The 18103-nt window shown below is 50.0% G+C and overlaps 7 protein-coding genes across 7 annotated transcripts; 4 read left to right on the forward strand and 3 right to left on the reverse strand.

The window, feature by feature from the left end:
- Nucleotides 1-104: 104 nt before the first annotated feature.
- ASPWEDRAFT_169167 (uncharacterized protein) lies at nucleotides 105-2644 on the forward strand (the record flags this gene model as incomplete). Its single annotated transcript, XM_040830403.1, has 5 exons — nucleotides 105-342; nucleotides 409-514; nucleotides 574-738; nucleotides 808-869; nucleotides 918-2644. The coding sequence occupies 5 exons, from the start codon at nucleotides 105-107 to the stop codon at nucleotides 2642-2644; spliced, it is 2298 nt and encodes a 765-aa protein (XP_040692989.1).
- A 974-nt stretch (nucleotides 2645-3618) lies between these two features.
- Nucleotides 3619-5548, forward strand: ASPWEDRAFT_104946 (uncharacterized protein; the record flags this gene model as incomplete). Its single annotated transcript, XM_040827683.1, has 3 exons — nucleotides 3619-4666; nucleotides 4752-5086; nucleotides 5141-5548. 3 exons carry the CDS (start codon nucleotides 3619-3621, stop codon nucleotides 5546-5548), a joined length of 1791 nt encoding a protein of 596 aa, XP_040692990.1.
- An 893-nt stretch (nucleotides 5549-6441) lies between these two features.
- On the forward strand, nucleotides 6442-7105 carry ASPWEDRAFT_169169 (oligoribonuclease; the record flags this gene model as incomplete). The annotated part of the gene is made up of 2 exons (XM_040830404.1): nucleotides 6442-6489; nucleotides 6590-7105. 2 exons carry the CDS (start codon nucleotides 6442-6444, stop codon nucleotides 7103-7105), a joined length of 564 nt encoding a protein of 187 aa, XP_040692991.1.
- Nucleotides 7106-7779: 674 nt separating this feature from the next.
- Nucleotides 7780-9576, forward strand: pgmA (phosphoglucomutase PGM2; the record flags this gene model as incomplete). The annotated part of the gene is made up of 3 exons (XM_040827648.1): nucleotides 7780-7832; nucleotides 7898-8199; nucleotides 8264-9576. 3 exons carry the CDS (start codon nucleotides 7780-7782, stop codon nucleotides 9574-9576), a joined length of 1668 nt encoding a protein of 555 aa, XP_040692992.1.
- A 235-nt stretch (nucleotides 9577-9811) lies between these two features.
- ASPWEDRAFT_25158 (Gfo/Idh/MocA family oxidoreductase) lies at nucleotides 9812-11461 on the reverse strand (the record flags this gene model as incomplete). Its single annotated transcript, XM_040832697.1, has 1 exon — nucleotides 9812-11461. One exon carries the CDS (start codon nucleotides 11459-11461, stop codon nucleotides 9812-9814), a length of 1650 nt encoding a protein of 549 aa, XP_040692993.1.
- A 527-nt stretch (nucleotides 11462-11988) lies between these two features.
- On the reverse strand, nucleotides 11989-13908 carry ASPWEDRAFT_37077 (uncharacterized protein). The gene has a single exon (XM_040834604.1). It carries the CDS (start codon nucleotides 13718-13720, stop codon nucleotides 12218-12220), a length of 1503 nt encoding a protein of 500 aa, XP_040692994.1. The 5' UTR covers nucleotides 13721-13908; the 3' UTR covers nucleotides 11989-12217.
- Nucleotides 13909-16325: 2417 nt separating this feature from the next.
- On the reverse strand, nucleotides 16326-17498 carry eb1 (microtubule-binding protein BIM1; the record flags this gene model as incomplete). The annotated part of the gene is made up of 6 exons (XM_040837265.1): nucleotides 16326-16382; nucleotides 16446-16924; nucleotides 16989-17066; nucleotides 17152-17186; nucleotides 17331-17402; nucleotides 17485-17498. The coding sequence occupies 6 exons, from the start codon at nucleotides 17496-17498 to the stop codon at nucleotides 16326-16328; spliced, it is 735 nt and encodes a 244-aa protein (XP_040692995.1).
- Nucleotides 17499-18103: the final 605 nt, after the last annotated feature.

Below are 18103 nucleotides of genomic sequence, written 5' to 3' on the forward strand. Positions count from 1 at the left end.
TCCGAGACAGTCGATTTCATCTCAGCCTCGTATCTGTCAATAAAGACAGATAGAATGGACCATTCTTCGCATTTACCCGGTATAATGGATACGTCCGCTCCATGATGGACTTTTCCCAATCTGACCTCCCCAATGTGGAGGATCTCCTTCGTTCCGGGAGGCCGTTTGTCCCTTTCTCCGAGTTCTCGATTCGCGATCTACCTTACTGTGATTCCCCCGAGTTGTGGGTTGAAGACAAGCTGCAGCAAGGCCAACCGTTTATACTCAGGGGATTTCAGGGGTTAGATTCCCTCAAGGATGTCTTGAACAATAGAAGCTTGGTTTCTTTGTCGCCTTCGGGAGGTACGCAGCTGGCTTGATAACTATTTGACATTGGGATTCAAACGCTGATATCACTGAATCGTTTAGCAATACCCGTGAGAAACTGTCAAACTGGACGTGATGTTAGAATGCGACTTCGTGAGCTCCTAGTCCAGACTGATAACAATGGGAGCGATGGCAAGATTCGCGAACAGTGGGTTAAACCAATCGTTGGCTCCTAGTAACCCTTTTCCTGACTACTCACTTGTACAGGCTGTATGCAAAAGACCTGAATTGTCCCCATGCATGGGTAAAAGCACTTGAGGTTGCATTGCCTTCTTGTTTGAGACAACTGGGGTCGTTTGATCTTTTTCGAGTTTTGCCAAAGGACATTGCCTCCGAGGTATTGATGGCTTATGTCGGGACTCGGAAATCTTTGTAAACCATCCTTCATCCCATTCTCTTTCTGAAGAAATATTTTCTAACTCAAGAGATGGAACATGGCAGCTCTGGATTCCATCGATGTTTTAGCGGAACGGTTGCCCTTAATCTCTTGATCGAATCCGAAGGTAGGTCCGCTCGGTCTCTTCTCTTCTCAATTTACTAACCTTATGCAGGGTCTGACATCGGCTCAATATGCTTTGGAACGGATCAAAAATCTCAAGCCAAATACGATATCTTCATGGAAGAACTGGGGAAGTCGCCTCACACCGACTGGACCAACGTCTCCATCGCACAATTACGATATGCCGATTTTCCGATCTACGTCGCCAATCAAAAACCTGGAGACTTGGTGGTATTTCCTTCAGCCACTTCCCATCAGATCTGGAACATTAGCTCTATGGTCACTAAGATGGTCTGGAACATTATGCATACCTCTTCACTTACGTCTTTCTTTGACTACGTTCAGCCGGTTTATCAAAGACAATGCCACTCAGACACGGGCCGTGTTCCTTTGATCCCACTGTATGCACTGGAGAGTGGAGTATACACGAAGGATGAGCTACCTTGCATTTTACAAATGTTTCAACGCTTGGTCGATGATGAGGATACTGGGTCCGAGATCTCTGCGCCGATCAAAACGGTGGATACACAAGGCGCCGTGGTGGAATGCAATTTTTGCGGGATAACAATTTGGAATCGACATATGCACTGCGAGAAGTGTGGAGATTTCGATCTGTGCCTAACCTGTTTTGTATCTGGCCGGAGCTGTAAACATGTCATTGACTATACCTGCACCGAGATCGTCTCAAGGGAACGTTGCTTAGAGATTATCAAAACTGCTCGATCTGACTCTGGAAGCTCTAGTCGAAGCCGTGAGTCACTAAGGCAAAAATCGTTGGGGGCTCTGGCTATAGCTGCAGCAGATGCACGCCGCCAGTCTACGGAGCGACTCTGCCACCTATGTCGTGACAGCCACGCTGTATGGAAAGGCGTGACATGCTCTAAATGTTCAGCCTTTTTCTGTTTTCGTGGTCTTCACCGACACTTTGATATTGAATTGATCCCTCTTTTGAGAAACGAGGACCCATGGTCTTGTCCCAAATGTTCGCAAGCTTGCAACTGCCGATGTTGTCATTTTTCTCGGCCGTACAAGAGCAAGGAAAAGCCGGTCAGATCTCGTGTCAAGCCGATTGACTCTCGGGGCCGTATTCTTGGCTTTGTAGACAATGTCTTCGACCAGAAACGGGGGAAGAGGGCTAGCATAGCCACGCAAGCTGCCTCACCACAACCAGCCACCCCCCTTCGAGGACAGAAGCGACGAAGGGTAGAGAGTGAGGAAAACCCTGGCTCTGAACAAAGCACATTGGCCAGAACGAGGACTTCTCCGATTGGCAGCTCCGAAACACCCGGTGGGCATATGTCAGACATGAATGATCTCAACCGCCCTACCACGGATTTGAGATCAGTTGAGTCTCTGAGGAGTACAGGGCAGCTCCGAATCAGTGACCTTGTAGAGGACAGAGTGCAAGCGCCTGACCCTAGAAAATCTCGTCCTCATTCAGTGTATAATCGCTCTATACTAAGCTCTCTTCCTCGAGACACATCTTACCAGCAGAATGAACACGACAATGAAGATGATATTACATTCTCTGCCACAGAAGAAGACAGCATTCCTGCTCTCGAAAAGAAAATCGAAGCTCTCCGTCGATATGCAGAGGATCTTCTTGAGCTCTCATTGATAGATTCGCATGCCCAGCTTCTCGAAAGAATCGCCCAGCTGAAGTCTCAGATCGACCGGAGACGAAGACAGAAAGCAGAGCTGCTCTTCAGCAATCTAAACAGGGATTTTCCCGACTTAGCAACCGTTGCTAGGGAGGAAGCGCGACGGCGTGGCCTATGAGGTTTCCCACCCATGTTGCCCCTGATCCCATTAGTATATATAGAGGTGAAATTGAAATGACATAATTTGTTTTGGATCCAGTTGTCGGAGATCCATGGAATGCCTTCAGGTTTATCAGGTGATGTGGGTATGCCAGGAGGCCGATGATGCATTCATTCATAGTGACTAGAACTCGAAAATGACCAAAACAGCAATTACTGTAGATCCTGAAGAACTAGAACTTATCGACCCATGACTATAGCCTCCTGACGGGTCTTGAATATTATTGTCTCATGTGTTCAGAAGCGCTGAGTTGCAACTCGCGCTTGGTCTCCTGACGTATCTACAATAAGGTGTGTCACGTGGCTCCCCTCCCCTTAGCCTCACCACTAATTGCTGTATGGCAAAGTCCGCCCGAAGCCCCGAACGGTTCCAAGGAGGAAGACGAAGGACGAAGAAGCGGAGTCCATCTGTTGTTCTTCTGCTCTCCACTGCCACTTCACCCTTTTCTTTTGCTTCACTATTATCAGTCCCTAGGGTATATTGTGCACCCCCCGATCTTCATTCTTTTATCACTCCTGATACCGCTGAGTTCGCTCTCCCCTCCATGACTGCCGCTGTGTATGTGGATCCTCCAAAGCACCTACCAACTGTCGTTGTTCCCACTCCGCACAGTCAAGTCCCTCCCTCGCTGTTAATCATCCAGGGTTCTGACAGAAACCAGATAAAGAGACAGGCTTTCTTTACGTGCTCAGTATATTGAACATCACTCCCTCCTCTATCAACGGTCTCCGTGGACGACAATTCCAAACACCCCCCGGGCTGTCGGTAGCAATATAAACACACTATTGTCCTGACCGCCTCCACAACCCACCACTAGCTACCTTTCGCACAAGCGATCTACCAGCCTTTTCCTTTTTCCCTCCCTATTGTCACGTCGATCTGATATCTTTGGACACAAGACATCTATCTACGTCCTCACTCCTTCCGCCGCCATGCCATGCTTCAAGGGTCTTGCTGTGAGCATACACACCCCGGGCGGCCCCATTTCCGAGTACTCGATCCAACGCCAATCTCGGGCATCACGCATAGCTTGTTTTATTCCTGTGCCACCGCCAAAGCTACCGGATACTGCCACTGGAAAACCTGAGCAGTCTACATTCGCAATCTCGATCACACTTCTCAACCCCGGCCAGGATGTCCCTTACTCTACCCCGAAGTCGACTCCAGAAGAGCCCTCCCCAAAACCCAAGGTGGTGGGAGGTCTCCCGGGCCAGACGAGCGAGCGTGGCCAGTATACCAGCATGGTAGCCCCATACCAGGCGTTGACCAACTCCCCAAACGAAACGGTGGCAGCCTATATCTACTTCGACGGCAGACAGAAGGAAGAAGTGGCCACTCTACTCAGGAGAGGGGAAGAGACCTGGGTCAATTCCAGATGGGTAAGCGTCCCTGATTCCGAGGGCGGTGGCCTTGCGGAGCGGGAGTTCCTCTTCCGTGAAGTCGGCTTGGAGAGATGGCTCAACGGGTTGGATTTGGAAGGGAAAGATGCTGCCGCCAAGATTGAGAGGAGGAGGCAGAAGATTGAAAAGCGTCGCCAGAAGCGAGAGTCGGGCGATGTTGATGATTTAGATATGGATGCTTCCAAGCCGGTGAAGGGAGACAAAGGGATCATGCGCTACGGAAACGATGCAAAGTCCCCACTTGAAGATGTCTCGGATGATGACATGTCGTTCTCTGATTCTGATGATGACCCCATACCAGAGTCTGCCGGTCAGATCAAAGTGGCTCTTTTCCGGGTGTTGGCGTCTGGCGAGATTAAGCGGGGAGAGTACTCTCCGCAGTTCGATGCACACGACGACGATGAAGACGGCCAGGGCGGCCAGGGCGAGAAGAGTGGTGGAGATGCGGACATTGACCACACGACGAGTTTCGCCAAACCCAAGACATTGGACCCCAAGAGCATCAGCACGCAGACGGTTACTGGAATCGACCCAACAGACAAGCCCTATGCTATTTTTACGTTTATGTACCGAGGAGAGCGTAAGTGATCCGCCAATTGCTTTTATCTCTCGTTGCTCCGATTTCCCACACAGGAAGCTTGATCATTTGGCTAATAGCCCTCAAGGGCAATTGCAAAAAATGGGTATCTTGAAAGAGCCTAAACCGCAAGAAACTCCAGGCTCCACGAAGCGACGGTCCCTGCAACCGGACTTTTCTAACCTCGGACCTCTCAAACCCGGTGGTACTGTCGGATTCCTGAATTTCCGAGATGGAGGAGAAAACAAGAAGAAGGACAAGAAAAACAAAAAGTCTAGCGATGATATGGATAGCGACGACGACGACGACGACTCGATTCTCGGTAAAGCAGATGAAGAAGAAGGCAAGGACGACGACCAGCATCTGTCTCCTGACGATATCAGATTTCAAGGTGAACTTGCGGAGGGTGTTCGTAAGATCAAGGTAGGTGCAAACCATATGTTCCGTTCTTACTTCTCATAATATTGACTCCTGCAGCTCAAACGCCAACACTCCGCGGCATCTCTGGCTAGCAATAAGGCCAATTCAGCGGGCACCCCTCCCCCCGGGGAAACACCCTCAGGATTATCCAATACGTCGACCGCGCAGCCAAACACCGCCACGCCGACTACAGGAACGGCAGAAAATCCCAAGCCTGCAGCTAGCGCATTGAATGGGGAATATGTTGGAAGCCCCTTGAAGAAGCAAAGACCCAGTGTGTCTGCGGCTGATGAAAACTCCTTACGACGGAGAATAGAATCCGGGCTGTCCAGTGACATTAGTGAAGCCCTGGGATCTGCTCCGACGGGAGAGGTCAAGAATACCGAGCCTCCAAGCGCATTCGGGGGCAGTTTCAAGCCCCAGGAGCCAGCACCTCAACCACACACCGAGGATGAAGAACTGTGAACTTCTTCGATCTCTATGGTTCAGTGGCTTGTTGGTGGCCAAAAAGAATTGAATCTGCCTGACCGCCAGCCTACTGTGTGCCGGTTTGTTTATGAATTTTCTTATGACCGTGACGGACAGCGCTCAACGCCGGATGACTTTCCTATCATTTTTTTTTTTTTTATTTATTCTCTCTCGCTGAGGGTTCATGTTCAGATTGGGTTCTGCATTGCCTCGGTTGCTAGTTTTATTTTCATGCCACTATGTCGACATCAGACTGGGAGGACACCATAGCGTAATATTCACGGGGGGGACTGGTCTTAGATTATTCTTTATTTCTTTATTTCTTATGTCTGAAAAAGGATTTGGAACGTTGGGCTAACTGGTATAGAATTTAAAACCTATTTACGCGAGTTCAAATATATGATCTATGACAGATGATACCATTTATGACTGGACAGGGAATTAAATAAGAAGAGCAGTTTATAAATGGAAACAGGATTTATATTCGCTGATATGTTTATGATCGATTGTAGGGGAGCAGTCCAAGAAATGAAGCCATTGTAGACAAGGCAAACCGTGTTCCTGAAGTAAATCCCAGCCCCTCGACAAGGGATCCGTCTTGACAAACTCCATGCAATTGTAGGCTAAAACCCAGCAACGCTCATCTGAGTTATTTGTCTCTGTTTCAACAAATCCTCGTATTGTCAATTAGGCCATGAGGCGGTTCTGTCGTCTTCCCCAGATCGCTTTGCGTCACCACTCTTTTCTCCACCAGGTGAGGAATTTCTTCTCTCCGCTTTGAAAGACACATCTTCTGGCTCAAAAAGAAGCAATTTATTCTGACTCTGTCAATATTTGGACAATCAAACCAGGCAGTCAAAAAACCATTTTTCCGCCGAACCATTGCCACCATGCCGTTAGCACGCTCTTCAGATCCGTTGGTGTGGATTGACTGTGAGGTTCGCCGCCCTTTTGAAGCTCGTTCTTTTCGATAACTGACCCAATCCCACCGCTTTATATGGCACAGCTGCTGATGTATCATGGGATCCCACACAATAGATGACGGGCCTTGACTCCGAGAATGATCAAATCCTTCAAATATGCTGCTTCATCACCGACGCAAAGCTCAACCTACTTGAGCCCACCGGCTTCGAAGCCGTCATCCACCAGCCCAAATCCACCCTCGACGCCATGTCTCAGTGGTGTATTGACACACACGGTCGCACGGGTCTCACATCCGCCGTTCTCGCCTCAACCACCTCCCCCTCCACCGCCGCGGCAGATCTCCTGGCCTACATCCAGAAATATGTGCCCCAGCCTCGAACAGGGCTGCTGGCAGGGAATAGTGTGCATGCAGACAAGGCCTTCCTTGCCAAGGGCCCGTATGCGCAGGTCCTGGAGTGGCTACACTATCGGATTGTGGACGTGAGTACGATCAAGGAGGCTGCGAGAAGGTGGGGGAGTGATGAGCTGTTGCAAGCTGTCCCCCCTAAGCGGGAGGTGCATTTGGCCAAGGATGATATACTGGAGAGTATCGAGGAGATGCGATTCTACAAAGGACGACTGTTTGGGTGAGATGTATCCCAGGTCTCGAAGCTGCCCTGATGACGGAGGGCGAAGCTCCGAAGCTTAGCTGCTTGAGCACAGCTCCAAGGTCCACATCGAGACGAGAGAATAATCAATACAGCTAGCTAGCTCTCGGGGAGACGATGGCTCGAAGTTGGGATGTCTTCAAACAGTGGCAATAATACCCAAGTGCTGCCCATAAGAATAGCACTGCGGGGACCGTTGGACAACAACACCAGCTAGCCGTCAGGGTCCAAACGCGGAATCCCAACAAAATTGCAGCCACCAGGGCATTTATTGGAGAATAATAGCATGATAATTAATTTGGCCACTGTCTATAGACGATAATTAGTATTCCGATAGAGCAACCAAATGCAGTGCTGCCCTGGAACTGGCGACGAGAGAATGACGCGAATTGCCCCTCTTCCCTTCTCGACCCACCGCCCATCACGATGTCTTTCCCTTCCCCTTCCCCTTCCTCTTCGTCTCTTTTCCTCTCCCATCCCAATTGTCGGTGAGGGTTTGATTCGGTTTCCCCAGTGACCTGAGTTGTCCTTGCATCTTGTCCCTTGGACCATAAAGCTTTCTTCTTCTGTCTCTTGTTTCATCCCTTTCTCTCTGCAGCTTTCCCCTCCTTCATCCCGCTTCTCAAAACACCCCACGTTGTCAACACAGCAACGACCATGTCGATCCAGACAGTCTCCCTCGAGCCCTTTGCTGACCAGAAGCCAGGAACGTAAGTGTTATGCTTTCTTGCAGAAGCTTTTGATGTCTTGCGTCATCTAACTTTATTATTTCTAGTTCTGGTCTTCGTAAGAAGGTCAAGGTCTTCCAGCAGCCCAACTACTCCGAATCCTTCGTCACCAGCATTCTCCTTTCCATCCCCGAGGGTGTTGAAGGCTCTTTCCTCGTCATCGGTGGTGATGGCCGTTACTACAACCCCGAGGTCGTCCAGAAGATCGCAAAGATCAGTGCCGCTTACGGCGTGAAGAAGCTGCTCATTGGCCAGAACGGCATTCTGAGTACCCCTGCTGCTAGCAACCTGATCCGCATCAGAAAGGCTACCGGTGGTATCCTCCTGACTGCTAGTCACAACCCAGGTGGTAAGTTTGTTTGGAATGAAAAGCATGTTGATGGACCGTAAACTCACTTGTGTTACGTATGTAGGCCCTAACGCCGACTTTGGAATCAAGTACAACCTTGCCAACGGTGCCCCCGCCCCTGAAACCGTGACCAACAAGATCTACGAGACCTCCAAGTCCTTGACCTCCTACAAGCTCGCCGAGATCCCAGATGTCGACATCTCCACCATTGGCACCAAGACCTATGGTTCCTTGGAGGTCGAGATTGTCCACTCCACCGCTGACTACGTGGATATGATGAAGGAGATCTTCGACTTTAACCTGATCAAGGAATTCTTGAGCACCCACAAGGACTTCAAGGTGCTCTTCGATGGTATGCACGGAGTGACAGGTCCCTATGGAAAGGACATCTTCATCAAGGAGCTCGGGCTTCCAAGCAGCAGTGTGATGAACTGCGAGCCCAGCCCTACCTTTAACGACGGTCACCCAGACCCCAACTTGGTCTACGCCCACGAGCTTGTTGAGGCCGTGGACAAGAACGGCATCCAGTTTGGTGCTGCCAGTGATGGTGATGGTGACCGCAACATGATCTACGGTGCCAACACCTTTGTGTCCCCCGGTGACAGCTTGGCCATCATTTCACACCATGCCAAGCTTATCCCCTGGTTCAAGAACCAGGGTGTCTATGGTCTTGCACGATCCATGCCCACCTCCGGTGCTGTGGATCTGGTTGCTAAGGCCCAGGGTCTGCAGAGCTACGAAGTGCCCACTGGTTGGAAGTTCTTCTGCAACCTTTTTGACAACAAGAAGATTTCCATCTGCGGTGAGGAGAGCTTTGGCACAGGAAGCAACCACATCCGGGAGAAGGACGGTCTGTGGGCCATTGTGGCTTGGTTGAACGTCATTGCGGGCGTGGCTAAGGAAAAGCCCAGCGAGACCCCCAGCATTGCCTCCATTCAGAACGAGTTCTGGCAGACTTACGGCCGCACCTTCTTCACCAGATATGACTACGAGAATGTCGACAGCGACGGCGCCAACAAGGTTGTCGGCACCCTGTCTAAGTTTGTTGCAAACAAGGACTCGTTTGTGGGCTCGACCGTCTCTGGCCGCAAGGTTGTCGATGCTGGCAACTTTTCCTACACTGACCTTGACGGCAGTGTCTCCAAGAACCAGGGTCTTTACGCCAAGTTCGACGATGGCAGCCGCATTGTGCTCCGTCTGTCGGGTACTGGCAGCAGCGGAGCTACTATCCGTCTGTACATTGAGAAGTACGAGAGCGACAAGAGCAAGAACGGCGTGCCCACCCAGGAGTACCTCAAGGACAATGTGGCCCTGGCTATGTCGTTGCTCAAGTTCAAGGAATACATTGGCCGCGAGGAGCCCGATGTCAGGACTTAAAAAGCCTTTTCTTTTCTTTTCTACAATTTTGACAAGGATGATTACGACGGTTATGTGAGAACACCACGGAAATGATACGATCACGACAGTATAAATAGAACATGTTTGGTCGTTAAAATTTCCGTCTTGCCTATATGATATTCTTCTAGTAGCAATTTTTAATCCATATATACTATTGAGGCATAATTCATTACGTCGTAACTAGTAAGCTGAAATTAGAATATAGTATATATTTTCACTCCAAGCGTTGAACAGCGGCGGCAGAGAGTTTCTCCTCCCACCAGTCTTTCCACTTAACGACCTTTTCTTCCCGTCTGGCTTCCTCGGCAGCAAAAACCACAGCATGGCTTCGCACTGCCTCTTCCAAGGTACAGCCGACGAACCGCGCCTGGGCCTCACGGACATCCCAGCCTTTATTCTCGACTGCCTCAACGGCACTCACAAAGCTGCGCGCAAGACCATAATCCCCACCTCCATGCGACTCTTTCTCCTCTGGCGGCTGCCGCGGAACATCCACGACAGTCGTCTCCCGCGTATCGAACCGATAAACAGAGATAGAACGACTGTCGTAGCTGATTTCACCTCGAGTACCGTACACCCTTCCACGACGCTCACACTGTTTCTCCGTGGGAGCAATCATATGGAAGACGGCTGTTTTGGCTATTTTCGCGGGGCCTGATTCTGTTGTTTCCTCAGCGTCAGTGGGGGAGTCGGGGTCGGGCGATTCGTCGTCCCAGGTGATGGTTACGATTTGGTCATCGCAGACGGTGTTATCGGCTTCGTAAACGCACCGACCATACCATGGTCTCGCGGCGATGTGGGCGTTGTCCATCTGGGCTTGATCATAGTCTTCCCCGAGACGGGAGAGGAGATGTTGATCTGCTGCTTCGGGGCCGAGGGATCGATGGACATCCTCGATGTCGGGACAGACGATGCTCACGGGCCAGGCTGTTTTGGATTGCGAGAGGTGCATGTCGCGGTAGATTTTGAGGGCGCTGTAGTTGCATTCTTGCTCTGCGGGGCAGGAGAGACAGTTTGTAGCGTGGCCTGCGGAGCGGGGTTTACGTTTGCGATTGAACTGGGTGAGGGAGCCGGTGGAGGAGATGGTGCGGGGGTGGTGGTATGTTGAGTTCGGGGAGGGAGAGGGAGGAGAAGAGAGCAGCCAGAGGATGAAGTCGATGTCGTGGCAGGATTTGGTGAGGAGGGAACCGTCGCCGGCGGGGGTGGCTCGACGCCAGTTGCCGCGGACGTAGCTGTGGGAAAAGTGCCACCAGCCTACTGGTTCGCAGTGTTCGAGGGAGACGATGTCGCCGATGACCTGGTCGGAGAGGAGGAATTTGCGAAGGACGGTGTTGTGCGGGCTGTAGCGGAGGACATGGCCGATGGAGAAGATGGTAGAGGGGGATTCATGCGAGAGGGCACGGTAGACAGAGAGACAATCCGTCAAGGAGAGGGCGAGAGGTTTCTCGCAGAGAATGTGCAGGTTGAGAGAGGCGATGGCCTGGACGATTTCCACGTGTGTTTCGTCCAGAGTGCAGATGAAGACTCCGTCGACGCCGGGACTGCTGCAAGCATCACCGGTTTTTTGTCTCCTCTTCACCTCCCACTGGAGCCAATCTCTCCAGTCGGCGAACTCCTGTCCCTCGATCGGTGCCTCTTTTGTTCCCCAGATGTATGAACGGCCGAATTCGCGACGTTTAAAGGCGTGCGGTTCGGCCACGGCGTGGATCACACCAGGGGTGGCAGTTGTAACAGCGCGGGCGTAGGCATTTCCACGAGACCCGGCCCCGATGACGAGGAAACGGAGTTGTTTTGAGGGATTTATTGCGAGAGGAATGTTATCCGATGGAGGTGATCCATTCGTAGGGAGCTGAGGTTCTTTCATCGTGGTTGGTGTCTGGAGTGAAGCTATCGAGGATTGCGGGGAAGAAGGGATAAGATAAAGGCGATAGAATGAGGGGCGCAGTTGGGTATTTGAGTAACTCAGAACAAAAGCTAGGCAGTAGGCGATGGATGCACAGAGGATGATGGTCAGAAATAAGATAGTCAAGGTATCACCAAACCCAAAGCAAAGATGTGAATGAAACATCACATCGCAACGTCCGTCATGGCGGGGGATGAACAATTGCCGCGCTGTGGTTGGCCAAGACGGACAGATTGACGATAACTTCATGTTTCTAGAAAATTACCCAATCAAGACAAAAAAAAAAATCCTTTATATCAACACCAGGGAACTTTTGACAGAGAATAATTACATTGTACAGACAAGCTTCATCATTGTCTGTTACTCGAAAGAGTTGAAGGCCACTGAATCCGCAGATATCACTCACATACGGACAAGAGACGAAACGAAAAGGAAAGAAGTAAAAAAGAAAGAAAGTAAAAGAGAATCGAACAGGAAAAAAGGAAAGCTGATAAAATAATAAAAGATGAAAAACAATAAAGAAAATAAATTGGGGTATCCATACATGAAAATAGACTGATTAAGAGTACAGGGTGAAATTATACTACACTGAGACAGTGTGGAATCTCAGGGTATATTTACAAAGCAGAGCAACAAATGCTCTAGATTTTGTCAGTCACATAGCACAGACAGAGGTCGGCAGGGCTAGAGACCCTCGCATCGACCCCCGCCAAAAGCCTATAAACTCTCAGTAAACCGACTGCCTCGACTCCCATCGAAACTTGGATGACTTCGACCCAGAGTATCGGGTCTTGCTGGGATGGTGGGCGACAAGGTCCCTTGTGGTTGGGGTCGACTTGCTGACGACGCGCTGGGAGATACCATATGCACGGATTCGGACACGGGCGTTCTGGCGGGAGACGGGCGCACTATCACCACTGGATCGAACTCATCCGTCTCTCTGGTGTAGGTCACATCCAGAGGCATGCCGTATGGGATCGAAGGAGGAGGTTGAGTTGAGGGCGAACGTGGCATAACAGGTGACGGCGGTGGTAGAGTCATACTTGGTTCAGAAGCAGTTGGAGAACCCGCTTCGAGACCGCCGCCATACCCATCTCCTCCTGAGTGCAATACGGAAGGAATCTTCCGGCCGGATATCTTTTGGAAGCCACGTTCACCGGTATTCGAAACCAAGGTACTATCCGTACTGGTGGTCTGGGTAGATTGTCTCCATCGCCTCATAAACGCTGGAGAAAAGTAGGAAGCCCTAAAAAGAGGATCATTGCTAGAGCGTCGAGAAGCCATCTCTCCTGAACGTGCGATAGATCCTTCTCCACCAGCGGCGGCACCTCCAGTTATATTATTTGAGGGAAGGCCCTCGGCAGCCTTGCGCATGGCAGCCTTGCGTTGGCGAACCAGAAGATACGCTATAAGAAACAGAAAGAAGGCACCAGCACAGCCTCCAACAACACCGCCGACAATCGTACGTGTCTGAGGGCTAGCACTACCGCTATTTGTTGGAGTCGAACCCTGGGAAGAACCAGTTGCCGACGGACTACTTTCAGTTGCAATTGATCCTCCGCCTCCAAAACCTGAGCCGCCATCAGTAGAGCTAGAGGAAGAGAAAGTCGAGGTTGACGTGGAAGTAAAACTCGAACTTGACCAGAAATCCGCGCTCGTTGTGGAAGAGGTGGCAGAGGTGCTCAGAATTTGGCTCGTATTCGACATAGATGCGCTAGAAGGTAGCGGAGTGGGAGTCAAAGATGTCGAATTGGAGGTGGCTACCAGGAAAGAGGAGGAGCGCACTGGACTAGGCGTACTCGACGAATTGGAGATAAGACCCTTGCTAGTCAACGACGGAATGTTTGCCGTGGGAGAAGAATATGCCGGAGACGCGCTTATAGATCCATGATCTGTGCTGGAGGGAACTGAAATCGGGATCGAACTTGGTTCAGCAGAAACGGCTGATATTGAGATCTGTGCGAATTCCTCGTCCGAAAATGTCAACGACAAACTGGCGCTGGTCGACTCATAAAAAGTCTGAGATTCATTGTCGATTACGCTGACCACTGTGGCCACGATCTTTGTCAAATCCTCCTGGGGCGTTTCAGAATGCTGACGTTTGTCGAGTAGCTGATTCAGCGTGGTTTCCACATCTTTCCTGTGCTGGGATTCGGAATGGTATTTTTTCCTTAACAATCTGCTTAAACGAGGGTTCCTTGCGATGCCATGATGGGCCATTCTGAGTGGAATCGGCCTCTAGATTATATACTGCGTTCTACTCCGCCACTGGACCAAAAAAGGCAACGAATTGGGAGATGGTGTAATATCGAAGGACGTGTGAAAGATGCGGATTTCGAGTCGTAGTGTCGTTATCGAACCGTAAGAACGAAGACGAATAGGGTGAGCGAAAGTGATAGGTGTCTGCCTGCACGACACTTGAAAATCTGTCTGCAAAGAGCGAAGCAAATGAGGCAACCACTATGGGTGCCAATTGAGATAAAAAGATGATGAGAGAGAGCGTCAAAGCCTATAAAAAGCGGTTCGATGTGGAGAAGGAACGATATTTTGGTGATAGCCAAAGCCAAAGGAACGGATTCGCGAAGCGTGAGTTGCGTATTTTTCAGAAGCGTGTTATCGAAAACCAAAGAGTGGATGTCAACTGTCACTATGCAGCAGACGAGAGGGAAAAGAACGACTAGAAAAGCATATAAAATCTGTATCCAGAGAAAGAAAAAAGAAGAGATCAGTCTCCTAGCGCTTTACTTCAACAATGCATACCACCAGACACCATGAATCCATACCTATGAAAGAACGACGACGAATCGAAAATAAAAGAGAGAAAGAAAAAAGGAAAAAGAAAGGAAAGAGAAGTAGAACGTTTCTTTTCTAAATCTCCTGCGATTCTAATCCATTATGGCGTAACAGCGCGACGCAAAGCAAGAATCGTCTCGACTTGCGAAGTGAAAGATAAAAAAGGCGACCTTAAATTCCCCGTATTTCCCTCCACTGGACTAGGATCCACGAGTTGCCTAGGTTCCGGACCCGGATTGACGATCGAAAGAGTGATAGTATATTGGTTGATTGTTGAACGAAAGTGTGCGAAGACGAAAGAGCGGTATTTATGGAAGTAGTCTTGTGGATAGACGCAAAAAGTGCTAGTAGTTTAGATTCCCGGCCGGGGGATATGCATGAGGCTTGATTGAGTATGGTTGCAGCCGTCGATCCCGTCCAACTATCCGACACTTCTCAGGCTCCAACTGGGGGCAAAGAGTCGATTGTGATTGAAGATGAAGAGACGAAGGTAAAGAGGAGGACGAAGAGAAGAGGGGAGAGGGGAGGGAGAGGAGGAGAAAGAGAGAGGGTGGGGAGAGAAGAAGCGATAGAGAAGAAAAGAGGAGAGAAAAGGACGACGAAAGACGAAAAGAAAGACGAAAAGCCAAGCAATTCGGCGCAGAAGAAACAACATGACAGGACAGGACTCGGTACGGCGCTAGGCTGATTATGGTTAGTGTGCGACCAAGACAAGGTCTGGCCCGGATGGAGTGGGGCGGTTGATCTCCGGTCAGGGACGTTACATTCTGCAGGCCAATCAGAAAAGGGGAAGCAGACACTAGCGTGGTCTTGGTGTCTGTTAGCGAGGGGTGAGTGGCCCGGTTTGATTAGCAGAGATACCGCTAGGGTAATGGTGATGGTATTGCGGTGTACTGGTATTGAGCCGAGTAAGGGATCGAGGCTATTGAATTATAGAATCAATTGGATCAGATGGAGGTTTTGATCGCAGAGATCGGGTCAGGAGAGTGATGTTTGCTTTTTGCTTATCACAAACTAGTAGGTACAGTGGCAGAGGACGGAGGATTGCTACGGAGCATTCAAGAATCAAGAGGGGCCAGCATTGTCAGTGTCTCGGAGTATCCCCACGCGTCGTGCTATTTATATCTGACGGTCTCCATCGAAGGAATGGAAGCCGGAGATAAATTGTGCATCCACTATCACGAAGCAGACGGTGAAGACTGAGAAAGGATATAAAACAATAGTTGCACCTCATACAAATGTTCAGTCTGCAATGCTGATCGAGTCTGGTCAGTGGTCACACAATTGGAACACCAACTAGTCGACAACTACCCTGATACGCTCGCCGCTAGAGGCTGAGCTGACTCTCAGAAATGGTATCACGGTAGCACGGCACACATGTTTCGCAGGCTGTTGTCTCGGATCACATAGAGAACTGATGCTGCCGGCATCAAACCACGGTTTCCCTCACTAAAAGTTGGTCTTTTACCCTTGTTTGATAGACAAGTTGGACAGAAGTTGGATGCAACGAGCCCGTCGAGTGTCGGTAGCACCGTCTCAACTCGAGCTTTATGAGCCGCTTGCTTGAATACATCTCACAAGACGCATGTGCACTTTGCAGTTTATACAGTAGTTAAATAACTTGATATTAAAACAACCGATACCTGCCTTGCTCTATGTATGATCATGTACATGCCTGGTCCAACTTGCATGCATACATGCTGCCGTGAGATTACACCAAAACATCCATGAAGATGATCGACAGCGCAATCCACTCCATCGGACAAGGTGCATCTTCAACAAAGACAAAATAAACAAACCGCATCTGCCCCCGAGGGCAATAGCAACGTATTCCTGTTTTGATGTATTTCCATTTTGTTATCCGGTCACTCACTTACAAAACACAACCGCCAATCTCTCTAGTCTCTGCCTGTCCTTCCTTGATTTCTCCCCCCTTTCTGCTGCCACCTGAATAGCCAAGCTAATTAAAAGAAACAACGCTGGTCATATCGGGGTATTATTAACGGGCACACGTTCCGGCGTTGTTGCGCGCTTAGAAGGTCTCCAGCTCATCCGCCGCCGCTTCTTCTGCCGGGATCTCAAATCCATCCTGTAGACAAGTCGTGTCAGCTGTTGCCAGCCCAATTGCATCATTTGCGTCGGGATCGCGTACCTCCGTCGAGTACAGAATGCCCTGGATGTGCTTCACCAGCGAGTCCTCTTCCTTCTCCAGTTCTGGGTCCGCCTCGATGGCCGTTTGCAGCAACAGCTCGATATCCCGGAGCTTGGCGAAGTAGAAGTCCCGCTCCTTCTCCAGGCCTCCAATCGCCTCCTTCTGAGTTGCAATCTCCTGCTGGAGGGCCACTGTGTTGGCCGAGGGGGCTGCGGCAACTCGGGGACGGGCAGCTCCCACGGTGGGGGTGGTTCCCCGACGGGTGGCGCTGGCGGACGACGCACCAGAGCGAGAGCCACCACCAGTCGCAGGAGCACCAGAGGCCTTTCGACGACTGACCGCATCATAGTCACCTCCCGGGTAGTGCTGGTCCCAGTACCTCTTCGTCCACTGGAGGAACTCAAGGTTGTCTTGCATGCGGCATTTTGTAAGAGATTCCACGGGAATGGGCTTCTCTACTTGGTGGCGGGCGAAGACGTCTAAAAAGAAGCACCATGTGTGTTAGGAATATAGGAAACATCGATTTCAAGTTTGACCACATACTTTGAAGAATCTTGTAGTTCTGGAGGTAGGCATATTCGGTGTTGACATTGAACTTGACACGAGACATGGGAACGTCCACTAAAAAAAAAAAAAAAAAGCCAATCGTCAGTCAAGTTTCTAGATGGACAAAATTTTGTTCAGGTATCGGATCCAGCCCACTTACTGAATATCGAGTCAAACACTTGACACAGAGCAGCACTGTGCAAAAGCGTCAGTTCAACGCGTCCCACTCATCTCCATATCAAACCGTATCCAATGGCCAGGGCCGTGATAGAGCTATACTCGAAGCCGGATCGAACGATCGGCACGCTCGAGGCCAGAGAAAAGGGAAGGTATCCGTACCCGGTTCCGCACTGCTCGATCTTGGTGAGGTTCAGCTGTAGCAGGCCATTAAGCCATGCTAGCAGCTCTTGTCTAGACTCTCACAAAAAGCCACAGTCAGTCCAGCCTATTCTCATGCACATGATAGAGAAAATGCGTGCAGGGAAAGCCTAACCTGGATTCGCCCATCGCGGGGTAAAGCGGTCAAGATTTGGATTCGGTACGAGATAGACGAGACTCCACTGTCAGTGCAATGGAAGTCAGAATATGAAGGGAATTATGAGTGATGGAAAGAGCCCGGTCTTTCTTTTGAAGAAGGATTCTGTTTGTTATTGTCAAGGAGGACGAGGGGAAGCAAAATGCAATGTTTGTTGCGTTGACAAAAACCACGGGTCTTCCATCTGCGCTAAGGGGGCTCCTGACCAATCAGAGCGGCCAGGCCCCTTTGACTGGAAACCACGATTTCTGCCCAGTCGATCGATTAAGACTTCAAGATTGATTATTTATGATGGTTCGGAAGAGAAAATATAAATAATAATAAGAATAGTATGGGTGACTCTATCACAACCAAAATATAGACTAGTGTAATTATACTGTACAGTCCCGGATCCAAAATGCCAGATATTTCAAGAAATCAAAACGAATCTATCGCTGTCCAAATGTGTAAGTGTTCCCCTAAATTTCATCACCCAAAATATGATCCCAAATATAGTAAAAAAAAGCCCCCCTGAACTCCAAGCCCGAAATAAACCCTTTTTATAGCCCCATAGGGCGATGCGACAAGCGAAGAGGAA

The sequence above is a fragment of the Aspergillus wentii genome, assembly GCF_001890725.1.
Source record: "Aspergillus wentii DTO 134E9 unplaced genomic scaffold ASPWEscaffold_2, whole genome shotgun sequence".
Taxonomy (NCBI): domain Eukaryota; kingdom Fungi; phylum Ascomycota; class Eurotiomycetes; order Eurotiales; family Aspergillaceae; genus Aspergillus; species Aspergillus wentii.

Bases quoted from the DNA above. Each gene is read 5' to 3' on its own strand.
- ASPWEDRAFT_37077 (XM_040834604.1), bottom strand. From the start codon at position 13,720: ATGGCCCATCATGGCATCGCAAGGAACCCTCGTTTAAGCAGATTGTTA.